Genomic DNA, 16,309 nt, shown 5'->3' with positions numbered 1-16,309 from the left:
CGAAACACGACCCTGCCAAGCCACACTGCTTCTTGACACGTTGCTCGATTAACCCGGAAGCCAGCCGCACCAATGTGTCGGAGGAAACACCATCCAACTGACAACCGATGTCAGCTTGCAGACGCCAGAGCTCGTTGGGACAAGGAAATCCCGTCCGGCCAAACCCTCCCCTAACCTGGGCCAATTGTGCGCCGCCTCACTGGTCTCCCAGTCACGGCTGGCTGTGACACAGCCTGGGATCAAACCCGGGGCTGTAGTGACGCCTCAAGCACTGCGATGCAGTGGGCAACAACGTCTCTGAGACATCTGCGTTTCTGTGGAAACTTTTAGAACAGAGTGGAATAAGTAAGTAAATGAGTTGTTGTAACCTCTGCCAGCTGAGGAAAACACTGAGAGCTGTTCCCAGACTGCCAACAGACACATAATTTATTAGCGTGACTCCAAAGCGCGGCATCAGAACGTATCAGGGTCAGCCTGAGCCCTCACAGCCTCTCACAGCAGACTTATCAACCAAGGTTAACAGGTAAAACAAGATCAGACTTATCAACCAAGGTTAACAGGTAAAACAAGATCAGACTTATCAACCAAGGTTAACAGGTTAACAGGTAAAACAAGCAGAGAGTGCACTACTTTTGACCAAAGCACAATGACAGACACATGCGCACTAGTACGCACACATGAATGCGCACGGGCACACACACACACACACACACACCACACTCTGCTCTGCTGGATCACTCTACTCCCAGCATGCATTGCCAGACAGACAGCTGCACATCAAAGGCATGTTTATAAAGCATCAATAAAGACTTGGAATTCAATTGTGCTTGACATTGGTCCCACCAAATTATTCCAGGCTGCTCTTCTTGTGGTTTTACTACAGATATCAACTCTTTGGGAAACATCTGGATTGAAAAAAAAAATCAAAATCATAGTGCTATCGCTGCTGAGCATTCTAAAGGCTAAAGAAATTATCAAACAATTCAACACTTCCTCCAGTATATCTCAATGAGTTATGGACACAGAACAATACCTGTTGTTTCCTTGGTTCTTCCTCCAGTATTATCTCCATGAGTTATGGACACAGAACAATACCTGTTGTTTCCTTGGTTCTTCCTCCAGAATTATCTCCATGAGTTATGGACACAGAACAATACCTGTTGTTTCCTTGGTTCTTCCTCCAGTATTATCTCCATGAGTTATGGACACAGAACAATACCTGTTGTTTCCTTGGTTCTTCCTCCAGTATTATCTCCATGAGTTATGGACACAGAACAATACCTGTTGTTTCCTTGGTTCTTCCTCCAGTATTATCTCCATGAGTTATGGACACAGGACAATACCTGTTGTTTCCTTGGTTCTTCCTCCAGTATTATCTCCATGAGTTATGGACACAGAACAATACCTGTTGTTTCCTTGGTTCTTCCTCCAGTAGTATCTCCATGAGTTATGGACACAGAACAGTACCTGTTGTTTCCTTGGTTCTTCCTCCAGTATTATCTCCATGAGTTATGGACGGGGCGGCAGGGTAGCCTAGTGGTTAGAGCATTGGACTAGTAACCGGAAGGTTGCGAGTTCAAACCCCCGAGCTGACAAGGTACAAATCTGTCGTTCTGCCCCTGAACAGGCAGTTAACCCACTGTTCCCAGGCCGTCATTGAAAATAAGAATTTGTTCTTAACTGACTTGCCTGGCTAAATAAAGGTAAAAAAAAAAAAAAAAAAAAAAAAAAAAAAAAAAATGAGTTATGGACACAGAACAATACCTGTTGTTTCCTTGGTTCTTCCTCCAGTATTATCTCCATGAGTTATGGACACAGGACAATACCTGTTGTTTCCTTGTTTCTTCCTCCAGTATTATCTCCATGAGTTATGGACACAGAACAATACCTGTTGTTTCCTTGGTTCTTCCTCCAGTATTATCTCCATGAGTTATGGACATAGGACAATACCTGTTGTTTCCTTGGTTCTTCCTCCAGTATTATCTCCATGAGTTATGGACACAGAACAATACTTGTTGTTTCCTTGGTTCTTCCTCCAGGATTATCTCCATGAGTTATGGACACAGAACAATACCTGTTGTTTCCTTGGTTCTTCCTCCAGTATTATCTCCATGAGTTATGGACACAGAACAATACCTGTTGTTTCCTTGGTTCTTCCTCCAGTATTATCTCCATGAGTTATGGACACAGAACAATACCTGTTGTTTCCTTGGTACTTCCTCCAGTATTATCTCCATGAGTTATGGACATAGGACAATACCTGTTGTTTCCTTGGTTCTTCCTCCAGTATTATCTCCATGAGTTATGGACACAGGACAATACCTGTTGTTTCCTTGGTTCTTCCTCCAGTATTATCTCCATGAGTTATGGACACAGAACAATACCTGTTGTTTCCTTGGTTCTTCCTCCAGTATTATCTCCATGAGTTATGGACACAGAACAATACCTGTTGTTTCCTTGGTTCTTCCTCCAGTATTATCTCCATGAGTTATGGACACAGAACAATACCTGGGAGAAAAAAAACTCTTACAACACATTCATTTGATTATCTGTGAATGTTTTGCCATTTGGTTTCTCCTTCAGGAAAATAACACACACAAAAATTGTGAGTTTTCAAACTTTAGCCATGATTAAAACTGTCAAAAATACAGGCCATAAATTGTCTACAGTCAAACTTTAGCCATGATTAAACTGTCAAATACAGACCATAAATCATCTACAGTCCGGAAAAACTATACCCCAAGCACTAAAGGAATATATTTTGATTGAATAAACAGGTACGTATTCAACAATAACTGCAGTCCTAAAATCATGTCTTGGGATTGGGAGCCGAGAGCAAGTTAGAAAGTGTCTGTGTGTTTCTTGAACTACTTTACAGCGTCAGTCTCTCTGCCAGACATGCCAGTGTTGTGTTCCCATGTTCCAACATGTTTAAACCATCCTGGGATCCAACGGGTCACCTCAGTCTCTCTGCCAGACATGCCAGTGGTGTGTTCCCATGTTTCAGCATGTTAAAACCATCCTGGGATCCAACGGTCACCTCAGTGTCGTGACAAGACTATCATTAATGTGATGACGGCTATTTTTACAAATCAATTAACTATATTTAATTAAACATAAACACACACAGTATAGGTTGAATTGATTACTAACATAATGCAATGAAAAGTCCCTAGTGAACTAACCCGATATGACGGCTTGTTACACAATGAAAAGTCCCCAGTGCACTAACCCGATATGACGGCTTGTTACACAATGAAAAGTCCCTAGTGGACTAACCCGATATGACGGCTTGTTACACAATGAAAAGTCCCTAGTGGACTAACCCGATATGACGGCTTGTTACACAATGAAAGGGGTGGGGAAAGAAAGAGCGGGAGAGACAAGTTCCAACAGGTTAAAACCATTCTGGGATCCAATGGTCACCTCACAACCCTAAGTCACTTCTGAATTCTCCCTTTAAAGTTGAAATGTTAACCCTTCTACTTGTCTTGGACTATTTCTCTGTTTCTTCTTCCTGGAGAGTTAGTAAACCTTGACCCTGGTGTTAAACAGCAACCATCTTGAATGCAACAGGGTAATACCCACTTAATGTCTTTGAAACAAAAAGCCCAGATTAAGAAATAACATGATGCTCATTGATTAAATGGCAAAACGAAACGGTGGGAAGAAGCTTCCGTCGGTATGCTGCTGCACCACATATGAATCAACATGATACATGACTGGAGTCATATGAATCAACATGATACATGACTGGAGTCATATGAATCAACATGATACATGACTGGAGTCATATGAATCAACATAATACATGACTGGAGTCATACGAATCAACATGATACATGCCTGGAGTCATATGAATCAACATGATACATGACTGGAGTCATATGAATCAACATGATACATGACTGGAGTCATATGAATCAACATGATACATGACTGGAGCCATATGAATCAACATGATACATGACTGGAGTCATATGAATCAACATAATACATGACTGGAGTCATATGAATCAACATGATACATGACTGGAGTCAAATGAATCAACATAATAGATGACTGTAGTCATATGAATCAACATGATAGATGACTGGAGTTATTGTGTGGTCATTGTGGCTTGGAGCAGAGTGGTGAGATAGATGCTCCACTGGACCGCAGACTATTGGACATGGTTCTGGGACTCGGAGCAGCATTTGCCTGGTCCAAACATGTTGGCAAGGCAACACAAACAGATCTGGGACTATGTTGGCAAGACAACACAAACAGATCTGAGACCTGACTGTGCTGCTGCTCCAGTTTCAACTGTTCTGCCTTATTATTATTCGACCATGCTGGTCATTTATGAACATTTGAACATCTTGACCATGTTCTGTTATAATCTCCACCCGGCACAGCCAGAAGAGGACTGGCCACCCCTCATAGCCTGGTTCCTCTCTAGGTTTCTTCCTAGGTTCTGGCCTTTCTAGAGAGTTTTTCCTAGCCACCGTGCTTCTACACCTGCATTGCTTGCTGTTTGGGGTTTTAGGCTGGGTTTCTGTACAGCACTTTGAGATATCAGCTGATGTACAAAGGGCTATATAAATACATTTGATTTGATTTGATTTTGATTTTGATGTTGGCAAGAAAACACAAACAGATCTGGGACCAGGTTGGCAAGACAACACAAACAGATCTGGGACCAGGTTGGCAAGACAACACAAACAGATCTGGGACCAGGTTGGCAAGACAACACAAACAGATCTGGAACCAGGTTGGCAAGACAACACAAACACATGTATACACATACACACACACAGATCTGGGATCAGGCTAGATCATCTTGGCTCCTGTTGGACTATTAGGAATTAGAGATCCATAACAACCAGGACGTGATCCATAGCAACCAGGAAATGATCCATAGCAACCAGGACATGATCCATAGCAACCAGGAAATGATCCATAACAACCAGGACATGATCCATAGCAACCAGGACATGATCCATAGCAACCAGGAAATTCTCCATAGCAACCAGGACATGATCCATAGCAACCAGGAAATTATCCATAACAACCAGGACATGATCCATAGCAACCAGGACATGATCCATAACAACCCAGGACATGATCCATAACAAACAGGAAATGATCCATAGCAACCAGGACATGATCCATATCAACCAGGAAATGATCCATAACAACCAGGACATGTTCCATAACAACCAGGACATGATCCATAGCCACCAGGAAATGATCCATAACAACCAGGACGTGATCCATAACAACCAGGACATGATCCATAGCAAACAGGACATGATCCATAGCAAACAGGACATAATCTATAACAACCAGGACGTGATCCATAACAACCAGGACATGATCCATAACAACCAGGACGTGATCCATAACAACCAGGACGTGATCCATAACAACCAGGACGTGATCCAAAGCAACCAGGACATGATCCATAACAACCAGGACATGATCCATAACAACCAGGACATGATCCATAACAACCAGGACATGATCCATAACAACCAGGATGTGATCCATAACAACCAGGACATGATCCATAACAACCAGGACGTGATCGATAGCAACCAGGGCATGATCCATAACAACCAGGACGTGATCCATAGCAACCAAACACAATGTTTAAGAGGACAGTCGTCTATGTGACTTCGTCCCAAATGGCACCCTATTCATTATATAGTGCACTACTGTTGACCAGGGCCCATGCACCCTATTCCCTATATAGTGCACTACTGTTGACCAGGGCCCATGCACCCTATTCCCTATATAGTACACTACTGTTGACCAGGGCCCATGCACCCTATTCCCTATATAGTACACTACTGTTGACCAGGGTCCATGCACCCTATTCCCTATATAGTACACTACTGTTGACCAGGGCCCATGCACCCTATTCCCTATATAGTACACTACTGTTGACCAGGGTCCATGCACCCTATTCCCTATATAGTGCACTACTGTTGACCAGGGCCCATGCACCCTATTCCCTATATAGTGCACTACTGTTGACCAGGGCCCATGCACCCTATTCCCTATATAGTGCACTACTGTTGACCAGGGTCCAAAGGGCTCTGGTCCCCACAGTGCCCTGGTAAAAAGTAGTGCACTACTGTTGACCACGGTCCAAAGGGCTCTGGTCCCCAATGTGCCCTGGTAAAAAGTAGTGCACTACTGTTGACCACGGTCCAAAGGGCTCTGGTCCCCACAGTGCCCTGGTAAAAAGTAGTGCACTACTGTTGACCACGGTCCAAAGGGCTCTGGTCCCCACAGTGCCCTGGTAAAAAGTAGTGCACTACTGTTGACCACGGTCCATGCACCCTATTCCTTATATAGTGCACTACTGTTGACCACGGTCCAAAGGGCTCTGGTCCCCACAGTGCCCTGGTAAAAAGTAGTGCACTACTGTTGACCACGGTCCATGCACCCTATTCCTTATATAGTGCACTACTGTTGACCACGGTCCAAAGGGCTCTGGTCCCCACAGTGCCCTGGTAAAAAGTAGTGCACTACTGTTGACCACGGTCCAAAGGGCTCTGGTCCCCACAGTGCCCTGGTAAAAAGTAGTGCACTACTGTTGACCACGGTCCAAAGGGCTCTGGTCCCCACAGTGCCCTGGTAAAAAGTAGTGCACTACTGTTGACCACGGTCCATGCCCCTATTCCTTATATAGTGCACTACTGTTGACCACGGTCCAAAGGGCTCTGGTCCCCACAGTGCCCTGGTAAAAAGTAGTGCACTACTGTTGACCACGGTCCATGCACCCTATTCCTTATATAGTGCACTACTGTTGACCACGGTCCAAAGGGCTCTGGTCCCCACAGTGCCCTGGTAAAAAGTAGTGCACTACTGTTGACCACGGTCCAAAGGGCTCTGGTCCCCACAGTGCCCTGGTAAAAAGTAGTGCACTACTGTTGACCACGGTCCAAAGGGCTCTGGTCCCCACAGTGCCCTGGTAAAAAGTAGTGCACTACTGTTGACCACGGTCCAAAGGGCTCTGGTCCCCACAGTGCCCTGGTAAAAAGTAGTGCACTACTGTTGACCACGGTCCAAAGTGCTCTGGTCCCCACAGTGCCCTGGTAAACAGTAGTGCACTACTGTTGACCACGGTCCAAAGGGCTCTGGTCCCTAATGTGCCCTGGTAAAAAGTAGTGCACTACTGTTGACCACGGTCCAAAGGGCTCTGGTCCCCAATGTGCCCTGGTAAAAAGTAGTGCACTACTGTTGACCACGGTCCAAAGGGTCTGGTCCCCAATGTGCCCTGGTAAAAAGTAGTGCACTACTGTTGACCACGGTCCAAAGGGCTCTGGTCCCCAATGTGCCCTGGTAAAAAGTAGTGCACTACTGTTGACCACGGTCCAAAGGGCTCTGGTCCCCACAGTGCCCTGGTAAAAAGTAGTGCACTACTGTTGACCACGGTCCAAAGGGCTCTGGTCCCCACAGTGCCCTGGTAAAAAGTAGTGCACTACTGTTGACCACGGTCCAAAGGGCTCTGGTCCCCACAGTGCCCTGGTAAAAAGTAGTGCACTACTGTTGACCACGGTCCAAAGGGCTCTGGTCCCCACAGTGCCCTGGTAAAAAGTAGTGCACTACTGTTGACCACGGTCCAAAGGGCTCTGGTCCCCAATGTGCCCTGGTAAAAAGTAGTGCACTACTGTTGACCACGGTCCAAAGGGCTCTGGTCCCCACAGTGCCCTGGTAAAAAGTAGTGCACTACTGTTGACCACTGTCCAAAGGGCTCTGGTCCCCACAGTGCCCTGGTAAAAAGTAGTGCACTACTGTTGACCACGGCCCAAAGGGCTCTGGTCCCCACAGTGCCCTGGTAAAAAGTAGTGCACTACTGTTGACCACGGTCCAAAGGGCACTGGTCCCCAATGTGCCCTGGTAAAAAGTAGTTCACTACTGTTGACCACGGTCCAAAGGGCTCTGGTCCCCAATGTGCCCTGGTAAAAAGTAGTGCACTACTGTTGACCACGGTCCAAAGGGCTCTGGTCCCCAATGTGCCCTGGTAAAAAGTAGTGCACTACTGTTGACCACGGTCCAAAGGGCTCTGGTCCCCACAGTGCCCTGGTAAAAAGTAGTGCACTACTGTTGACCACGGTCCAAAGGGCTCTGGTCCCCAATGTGCCCTGGTAAAAAGTAGTGCACTACTGTTGACCACGGTCCAAAGGGCTCTGGTCCCCAATGTGCCCTGGTAAAAAGTAGTGCACTACTGTTGACCACGGTCCAAAGGGCTCTGGTCCCCACAGTGCCCTGGTAAAAAGTAGTGCACTACTGTTGACCACGGTCCAAAGGGCTCTGGTCCCCAATGTGCCCTGGTAAAAAGTAGTGCACTACTGTTGACCACGGTCCAAAGGGCTCTGGTCCCCAATGTGTCCTGGTAAAAAGTAGTGCACTACTGTTGACCACGGTCCAAAGGGCTCTGGTCCCCAATGTGCCCTGGTAAAAAGTAGTGCACTACTGTTGACCACGGTCCAAAGGGCTCTGGTCCCCACAGTGCCCTGGTAAAAAGTAGTGCACTACTGTTGACCACTGTCCAAAGGGCTCTGGTCCCCACAGTGCCCTGGTAAAAAGTAGTGCACTACTGTTGACCACGGCCCAAAGGGCTCTGGTCCCCACAGTGCCCTGGTAAAAAGTAGTGCACTACTGTTGACCACGGTCCAAAGGGCACTGGTCCCCAATGTGCCCTGGTAAAAAGTAGTTCACTACTGTTGACCACGGTCCAAAGGGCTCTGGTCCCCAATGTGCCCTGGTAAAAAGTAGTGCACTACTGTTGACCACGGTCCAAAGGGCTCTGGTCCCCAATGTGCCCTGGTAAAAAGTAGTGCACTACTGTTGACCACGGTCCAAAGGGCTCTGGTCCCCACAGTGCCCTGGTAAAAAGTAGTGCACTACTGTTGACCACGGTCCAAAGGGCTCTGGTCCCCAATGTGCCCTGGTAAAAAGTAGTGCACTACTGTTGACCACGGTCCAAAGGGCTCTGGTCCCCAATGTGCCCTGGTAAAAAGTAGTGCACTACTGTTGACCAGGGTCCAAAGGGCTCTGGTCCCCACAGTGCCCTGGTAAAAAGTAGTGCACTACTGTTGACCACGGTCCAAAGGGCTCTGGTCCCCACAGTGCCCTGGTAAAAAGTAGTGCACTACTGTTGACCACGGTCCAAAGGGCTCTGGTCCCCACAGTGCCCTGGTAAAAAGTAGTGCACTACTGTTGACCACGGTCCAAAGGGCTCTGGTCCCCAATGTGCCCTGGTAAAAAGTAGTGCACTACTGTTGACCACGGTCCAAAGGGCTCTGGTCCCCAATGTGTCCTGGTAAAAAGTAGTGCACTACTGTTGACCACGGTCCAAAGGGCTCTGGTCCCCAATGTGCCCTGGTAAAAAGTAGTGCACTACTGTTGACCACGGTCCAAAGGGCTCTGGTCCCCAATGTGCCCTGGTAAAAAGTAGTGCACTACTGTTGACCACGGTCCAAAGGGCTCTGGTCCCCACAGTGCCCTGGTAAAAAGTAGTGCACTACTGTTGACCACGGTCCAAAGGGCTCTGGTCCCCAATGTGCCCTGGTAAAAAGTAGTGCACTAACAGGAAATAGGGTGCCATTTGGATCTCATCCTGTGACTTATCCTTTCAAGCATCGTCTTTCCTGCCAGGGTTTCTCCTCAGAGGGAAAATAAAATCAGTTTTTTTGAATTCAGTCAACTGGAGAAGGATAGTTAGAGACACGCTGTGTGTGTGTGTGTGTGTGTGTGTGTCTGTGTCTGTCAGTCAGTGTGTGTGTGTGTGTGTGTGTGTGTGTGTGTGTGTGTGTGTCTGTATCTGTGTGTGTGTCTGTGTGTGTCTGTCAGTCAGTGTGTGTGTATGTGTGTGTGTTTGTCAGTCAGTGTGTGTGTGTGTGTGTGTGTGTGTGTGTGTGTGTGTGTGTGTGTGTGTGTGTGTGGTATATCCTTCATGAATCACCCTCTTTTGCTGACTTGTATTGGCCCTCTCCCTCGTTGATGCTGTTGGGAGTTTTCAACGTTCCCTTTTTGTTCTTCTCATCCTTCTTGTTTCCATTCTTCACTGAGGAGAGAGAAACAAAACATGAATTACAAACTGGATATCCTCACTCAAAACTAGATTTACACAGGATATCCTCACTCAAAAGCTAGATTTAAACAGGATATCCTCACTCAAAACTAGATTTACACAGGATATCCTCACTCAAAAACTAGATTTAAACTGGATAATCTCACTCAAAAACTAGATTTAAACTGGATATCCTCACTCAAAAACTAGATTTAAACTGGATATCCTCACTCCAAACTAGATTTACACAGGATATCCTCACTCAAAAGATAGATTTACACAGGATATTCTCACTCAAAAGCTAGATTTAAACTGGATATCCTCACTCAAAAACTAGATTTACACAGCATATCCTCACTCAAAAACTAGATTTAAACTGGATATCCTCACTTAAAAACTAGATTTAAACTGGATATCCTCACTCAAAAGCTAGATTTAAACAGGATATCCTCACTCAAAAACTAGATTTACACAGGATATCCTCACTCAAAAGATAGATTTAAACAGGATATCCTCACTCAAAAACTAGATTTACACAGGATATCCTCACTCAAAAGATAGATTTAAACTGGATATTCTCACAAAAAAGCTAGATTTAAACTGGATATCCTCACTCAAAAGCTAGATTTAAACAGGATATCCTCACTCAAAAACTAGATTTAAACTGGATATCCTCACTCAAAAACTAGATTTACACAGGATATCCTCACTCAAAAGATAGATTTAAACTGGATATTCTCACAAAAAAGCTAGATTTAAACTGGATATTCTCACTCAAAATATAGATTTAAACCTGGATATCCTCACTCAAAAGATAGATTTAAACTGGATATTCTCACTCAAAAGCTATATTTATTTAGGATATCCTAAATTTCTTTCACAGATCTTCAAGTTCATTGGCCAACTTCTGAGTGAGAGGAGATGTTCTAGTAATGCTGTATTATCTGACGACAGTTACACAATTTCAACTGACTAAAAGCCGGTGTGTGTGTGTGTGTGTGTGTGTGTGTGTGTGTGTGTGTGTGTGTGTGTGTGTGTGTGTGTGTGTGTGTGTGTGTGAGATAAAAATACAAATCTGTATGAAAGCTTAAAAGGTTAAAAGCTTTTATCCCTCTCTCATATCAACATAGGACAGGTCAAAAGCTCTTATCCCTCTCTCATGTCAACATAGGACAGGTTAAAAGCTCTTATCCTTCTCTCATATCAACATAGGACTGGTTAAAAGCTCTTATCCCTCTCTCATATCAACATAGGACAGGTTAAAAGCTCTTATCCCTCTCTCATATCAACATAGGACAGGTTAAAAGCTCTTATCCCTCTCTCATATCAACATAGGACAGGTTAAAAGCTCTTATCCCTCTCTCATATCAACATAGGACAGGTTAAAAGCTCTTATCCCTCTCTCATATCAACATAGGACAGGTTAAAAGCTCTTATCCCTCTCTCATATAAACATAGGACAGGTTAAAAGCTCTTATCCCTCTCTCATATCAACATAGGACTGGTTAAAAGCTCTTATCCCTCTCTCATATCAACATAGGACAGGTTAAAAGCTCTTATCCCTCTCTCATATCAACATAGGACAGGTTAAAAGCTCTTATCCCTCTCTCATATCAACATAGGACAGGTTAAAAGCTCTTATCCCTCTCTCATATCAACATAGGACAGGTTAAAAGCTCTTATCCCTCTCTCATATCAACATAGGACAGGTTAAAAGCTCTTATCCCTCTCTCATATAAACATAGGACAGGTTAAAAGCCATTATCCCTCTCTCATATAAACATAGGACAGGTTAAAAGCTCGTATCCCTCTCTCATATCAACATAGGAAAGGACAAACAATGGAAAGCATTACTATAAAACACAGTGTGTACTGTATGTATAATGCCCAGTACTTAGTTAAACACAGTGTGTACTGTATGTATAATGCCCAGTACTTAGATAAACACAGTGTGTACTGTAGGCATAATGCCCAGTACTTAGTAAAACACAGTGTGTAATGTATGTATTTTGGAATACCCAGTACTTAGTTAAACACAGTGTGTACTGTATGTATATTGGAATGCCCAGTACTTAGTAAAACACAGTGTGTACTGTATGTATAATGCCCAGTACTTAGTAAAACACAGTGTGTACTGTAGGCATAATGCCCAGTACTTAGTACAACACAGTGTGTACTGTATGTATTTTGGAATGCCCAGTACTTAGTTAAACACAGTGTGTACTGTATGTATAATGCCCAGTACTTAGTAAAACACAGTGTGTACTGTATGTATAATGCCCAGTACTTAGTAAACACAGTGTGTAATGTATGTATAATGCCCAGTACTTAGTAAAACACAGTGTGTACTGTATGTATATTGGAATGCCCAGTACTTACTAAAACACAGTGTGTACTGTAGGCATAATGCCCAGTACTTAGTAAACACAGTGTGTACTGTATGTATATCGGAATGGCCACATACTGCACACTACACAACCCCAGTCCACCACTGCCGAGGTAGGACAGGTACCTACCCCAGCCCCAGTCTACCCCTGCCGAGGCAGGACAGGTACCTACCGCAACACCAGTCTACCCCTGCCGAGGCAGGACAGGTACCTACCGCAGCCCCAGTCTACCCCTGCCGAGGCAGGACAGGTACCTACCGCAACCCCTGTCTAACCCTGCCGAGGCAGGACAGGTACCTACCGCAGCCCCAGTCTACCCCTGCCGAGGCAGGACAGGTACCTACCTCAACCCCAGTCTAACCCTGCCGAGGCAGGACAGGAACCTACCGCAGCCCCAGTCTACCCCTGCCGAGGCAGGACAGGTACCTACCGCAACCCCTGTCTAACCCTGCCGAGGCAGGACAGGTACCTACCGCAGCCCCAGTCTACCCCTGCCGAGGCAGGACAGGTACCTACCTCAACCCCAGTCTAACCCTGCCGAGGCAGGACAGGAACCTACCCCAGCCCCAGTCTACCCCTGCCGAGGCAGGACAGGTACCTACCTCAACCCCAGTCTAACCCTGCCGAGGCAGGACAGGAACCTACCCCAGCCCCAGTCTAACCCTGCCGTGGCAGGACAGGTACCTACGCCAACCCCAGTCTAACCCTGTCGAGGCAGGACAGGTACCTACCCCAGCCCCAGTCTAACCCTGCCGTGGCAGGACAGGTACCTACGCCAACCCCAGTCTAACCCTGTCGAGGCAGGACAGGTACCTACCCCAACCCCAGTCTAACCCTGCCGTGGCACGTGTGAGGATTCCTGAACAGTTGAGTCATTGCAGCCACAGCTGCTCCCAATTACCAGCCAATAGCAGGCCATGCCACTGCAGGACACTACCTACACCATGTGTGTCTGACTATACGCATGTTCCTCTCTCTCTCATCCATCCTATCACACGGCTGGATTTACACCTACCCTCTATGGCTGAACCAATCGCTGAGCTGCTACTGAACGTGGTCTGTGATGCCGTAAGGTAAAGATTTCAGCCAGAACACTAAGATGTTATATACTGGAGTGTGTGTGTGTGTGTGTGTGTGTGTGTGTGTGTGTGTGTGTGTGTGTGTGTGTGTGTGTGTGTGTACGTGTGTGTGTGTGTGTGTGTGTGTGTGTGTGTGTGTGTGTGTGTGTGTGTGTGCGTGTGTGTGTATGTGCGTGCGTGCGTGCGTGTGTGTGTGTGTGTGTGTGTAGGGAACAGGAGTCCCCTCCTCCTAATTCCAACCCTTTCCTCCCTGGAGGTTAATACCTCTCCTGTAATAGGGGCCACGTAGCCCTCCGAACGCCACACAGAGACTGCGTACCAAATCACCCTATTCCCTATCAGTGTTAAGGGTTCCTAGTCAAAAGTAGTGCACTATATAGGGAACAGCGTTTGGGAACATTACTTTTAAAAATAACTTGTGACGTTACTTTATTACATTTGGTTACTTCCAATAAAAGTAACTTATTATATTACGATGTTACTTCCATTAAAAGTAACTTATTATATTATGTTACTACCATTAAAAGTAACTTATTATATTACAATTTTACTTCCATTAAAAGTAACTTATTATATTATGTTACTTCCATTAAAAGTAACTTATTATATTATGTTACTTCCATTAAAAGTAACTTATTATATTATGTTACTTCCATTAAAAGTAACTTATTATATTATGTTACTTCCATTAAAAGTAACTTATTATATTATGTTACTTCCATTAAAAGTAACTTATTATATTATGTTACTACCATTAAAAGTAACTTATTATATTATGCTACTTCCATTAAAAGTAACTTATTATATTATGCTACTTTCATTCAAAGTAACTTATTACTTAACGTGGAAAGTAACTCGCTACATTACTTTTGCGTTACCAAAACCCATTTTGAAGACGCATGTTGGTCATTCGTCTGCGACTTCCTTTTAACACTAGAAAAGCCGGCTATCGACAACCCCATTGGCTACCTAAGCCAATGACACGTCTTCTGGAATTCATCATTCTAAACAGTCTAATAAATACCTTTCATATGGCTCTATGCCTACCGCTTAAAAATACATATTAATTTGGTTGTGTTTGTGAAGGTCTTTGGCAACGTTAAGAACATGTATTTCATAGAACACAATATAATTTTCATTTGTTTTATGGCTCTATGTATAAACGGGTGGAAAAAACACTAAAAAACTTCACAATTCAAGTGTTGAAATCCATGAATTGACAAAGATCACAAAGATAATTCCCTATTCATTTGTTAAAGGTTTTAAAGAACAAAAGGGTGCATTTTGGGACTAAAATACTAAAGACTCAGATTAACCTGCTGTCTCTCATCTACAGTATCTGTGGAGGGATGGAGGGGTGGAGGGGTGGAGGGAAGGAGGGATGGAGGGATGGAGGGGTGTAGGGGTGGAGGGGTGGAGGGGTGGAGGGATGGAGGGATAGAGGGATGGAGGGGTGGAGGGATGGAGGGATGGAGGGATAGAGGGATGGAGGGATGGAGGGGTGGAGGGATGGAGGAATGGATGGATAGAGGGATGGAGGGGTGGAGGGATGGAGGGATGGAGGGGTGGAGGGGTGGCGGGATGGAGGGGTTGGGGGATGGAGGGGTGGAAGGATGGAGGGATGGAGGGATGGAGGGGTGGAGGGATGGAGGGGTGGAGGGATGGAGGGGTGGAGGGGTGGAGGGGTGGAGGGATGGAGGGGTGGAGGGGTGGAGGGATGGAGGGGTGGAGGGATGGAGGGACTAAAATACTAAAGACTCAGATTAACCTGCTGTCTCTCATCTACAGTATCTGTCGAGGGATGGAGGGGTGGAGGGGTGGAGGGATGGAGGGATAGAGGGATGGAGGGGTGGCGGGATGGAGGGGTGGAGGGATGGAGGGATGGAGGGATGGAGGGATGGAGGGGTGGAGGGGTGGAGGGATGGAGGGATGGAGGGGTGGCGGGATGGAGGGGTGGAGGGATGGAGGGATGGAGGGGTGGAGGGATGGAGGGATGGAGGGGTGGAGGGGTGGAGGGGTGGAGGGATGGAAGGATGGAGGGATGGAGGGGTGGAGGGGTGGAGGGGTGGAGGGATGGAGGGATGGAGGGATGGAGGGATGGAGGGGTGTAGGGATGGAGGGATGGAGGGGTGGAGGGATGGAGGGGTGGAGGGATGGAGGGATGGAGGGGTGGAGGGGTGGCGGGATGGAGGGGTTGGGGGATGGAGGGGTGGAAGGATGGAGGGATGGAGGGATGGAGGGGTGGAGGGATGGAGGGGTGGAGGGATGGAGGGGTGGAGGGATGGAGGGATGGAGGGGTGGCGGGATGGAGGGGTTGGGGGATGGAGGGGTGGAGGGATGGAGGGATAGAGGGATGGAGGGGTGGAGGGATGGAGGGATGGAGGGGTGGAGGGATGGAGGGGTGGAGGGATGGAGGGGTGGCGGGATGGAGGGGTTGGGGGATGGAGGGGTGGAGGGATGGAGGGATAGAGGGATGGAGGGGTGGAGGGATGGAGGGATGGAGGGATGGATGGATAGAGGGATGGAGGGGTGGCGGGATGGAGGGGTGGAGGGATGGAGGGATGGAGGGATGGAGGGATGGAGGGATAGAAGAGGAGTGAGGGGCTCCTCTCGTAAACCTCCCTAAAGACATGATTACATGTATTTGTCTATCTCTGGTCATCACAGATTGATGTAGATGTGGATGATGTTCCCTGAATCTCTGTCCTCAAATCTTCACGGTTCCCATGTCTGCGTGCCTCAACTTTTACGTTTAGATTCATCACACGGTTTG

At 46.4% G+C, this 16,309-nt stretch overlaps 1 protein-coding gene across 1 annotated transcript in view; it reads right to left on the bottom strand.

The window, feature by feature from the left end:
- LOC139381772 (carboxypeptidase X (M14 family), member 2) overlaps positions 1 to 16,309 on the bottom strand; it is a 102,655-nt gene that overhangs the window by 84,286 nt on the left and 2,060 nt on the right. The window contains exon 2 of the mRNA XM_071125524.1: positions 9,963 to 10,064. Coding sequence (XP_070981625.1) covers positions 9,963 to 10,064 — 102 coding nt within the window. The remainder of the gene's footprint in view (positions 1 to 9,962; positions 10,065 to 16,309) is intronic.

Source organism: Oncorhynchus clarkii, chromosome 23 (genome assembly GCF_045791955.1).
Source record: "Oncorhynchus clarkii lewisi isolate Uvic-CL-2024 chromosome 23, UVic_Ocla_1.0, whole genome shotgun sequence".
NCBI lineage: Eukaryota > Metazoa > Chordata > Actinopteri > Salmoniformes > Salmonidae > Oncorhynchus > Oncorhynchus clarkii.
The sequence above is the reverse complement of the archived record's forward strand: the minus strand, read 5'-3'. Positions and strand labels throughout refer to the sequence as shown.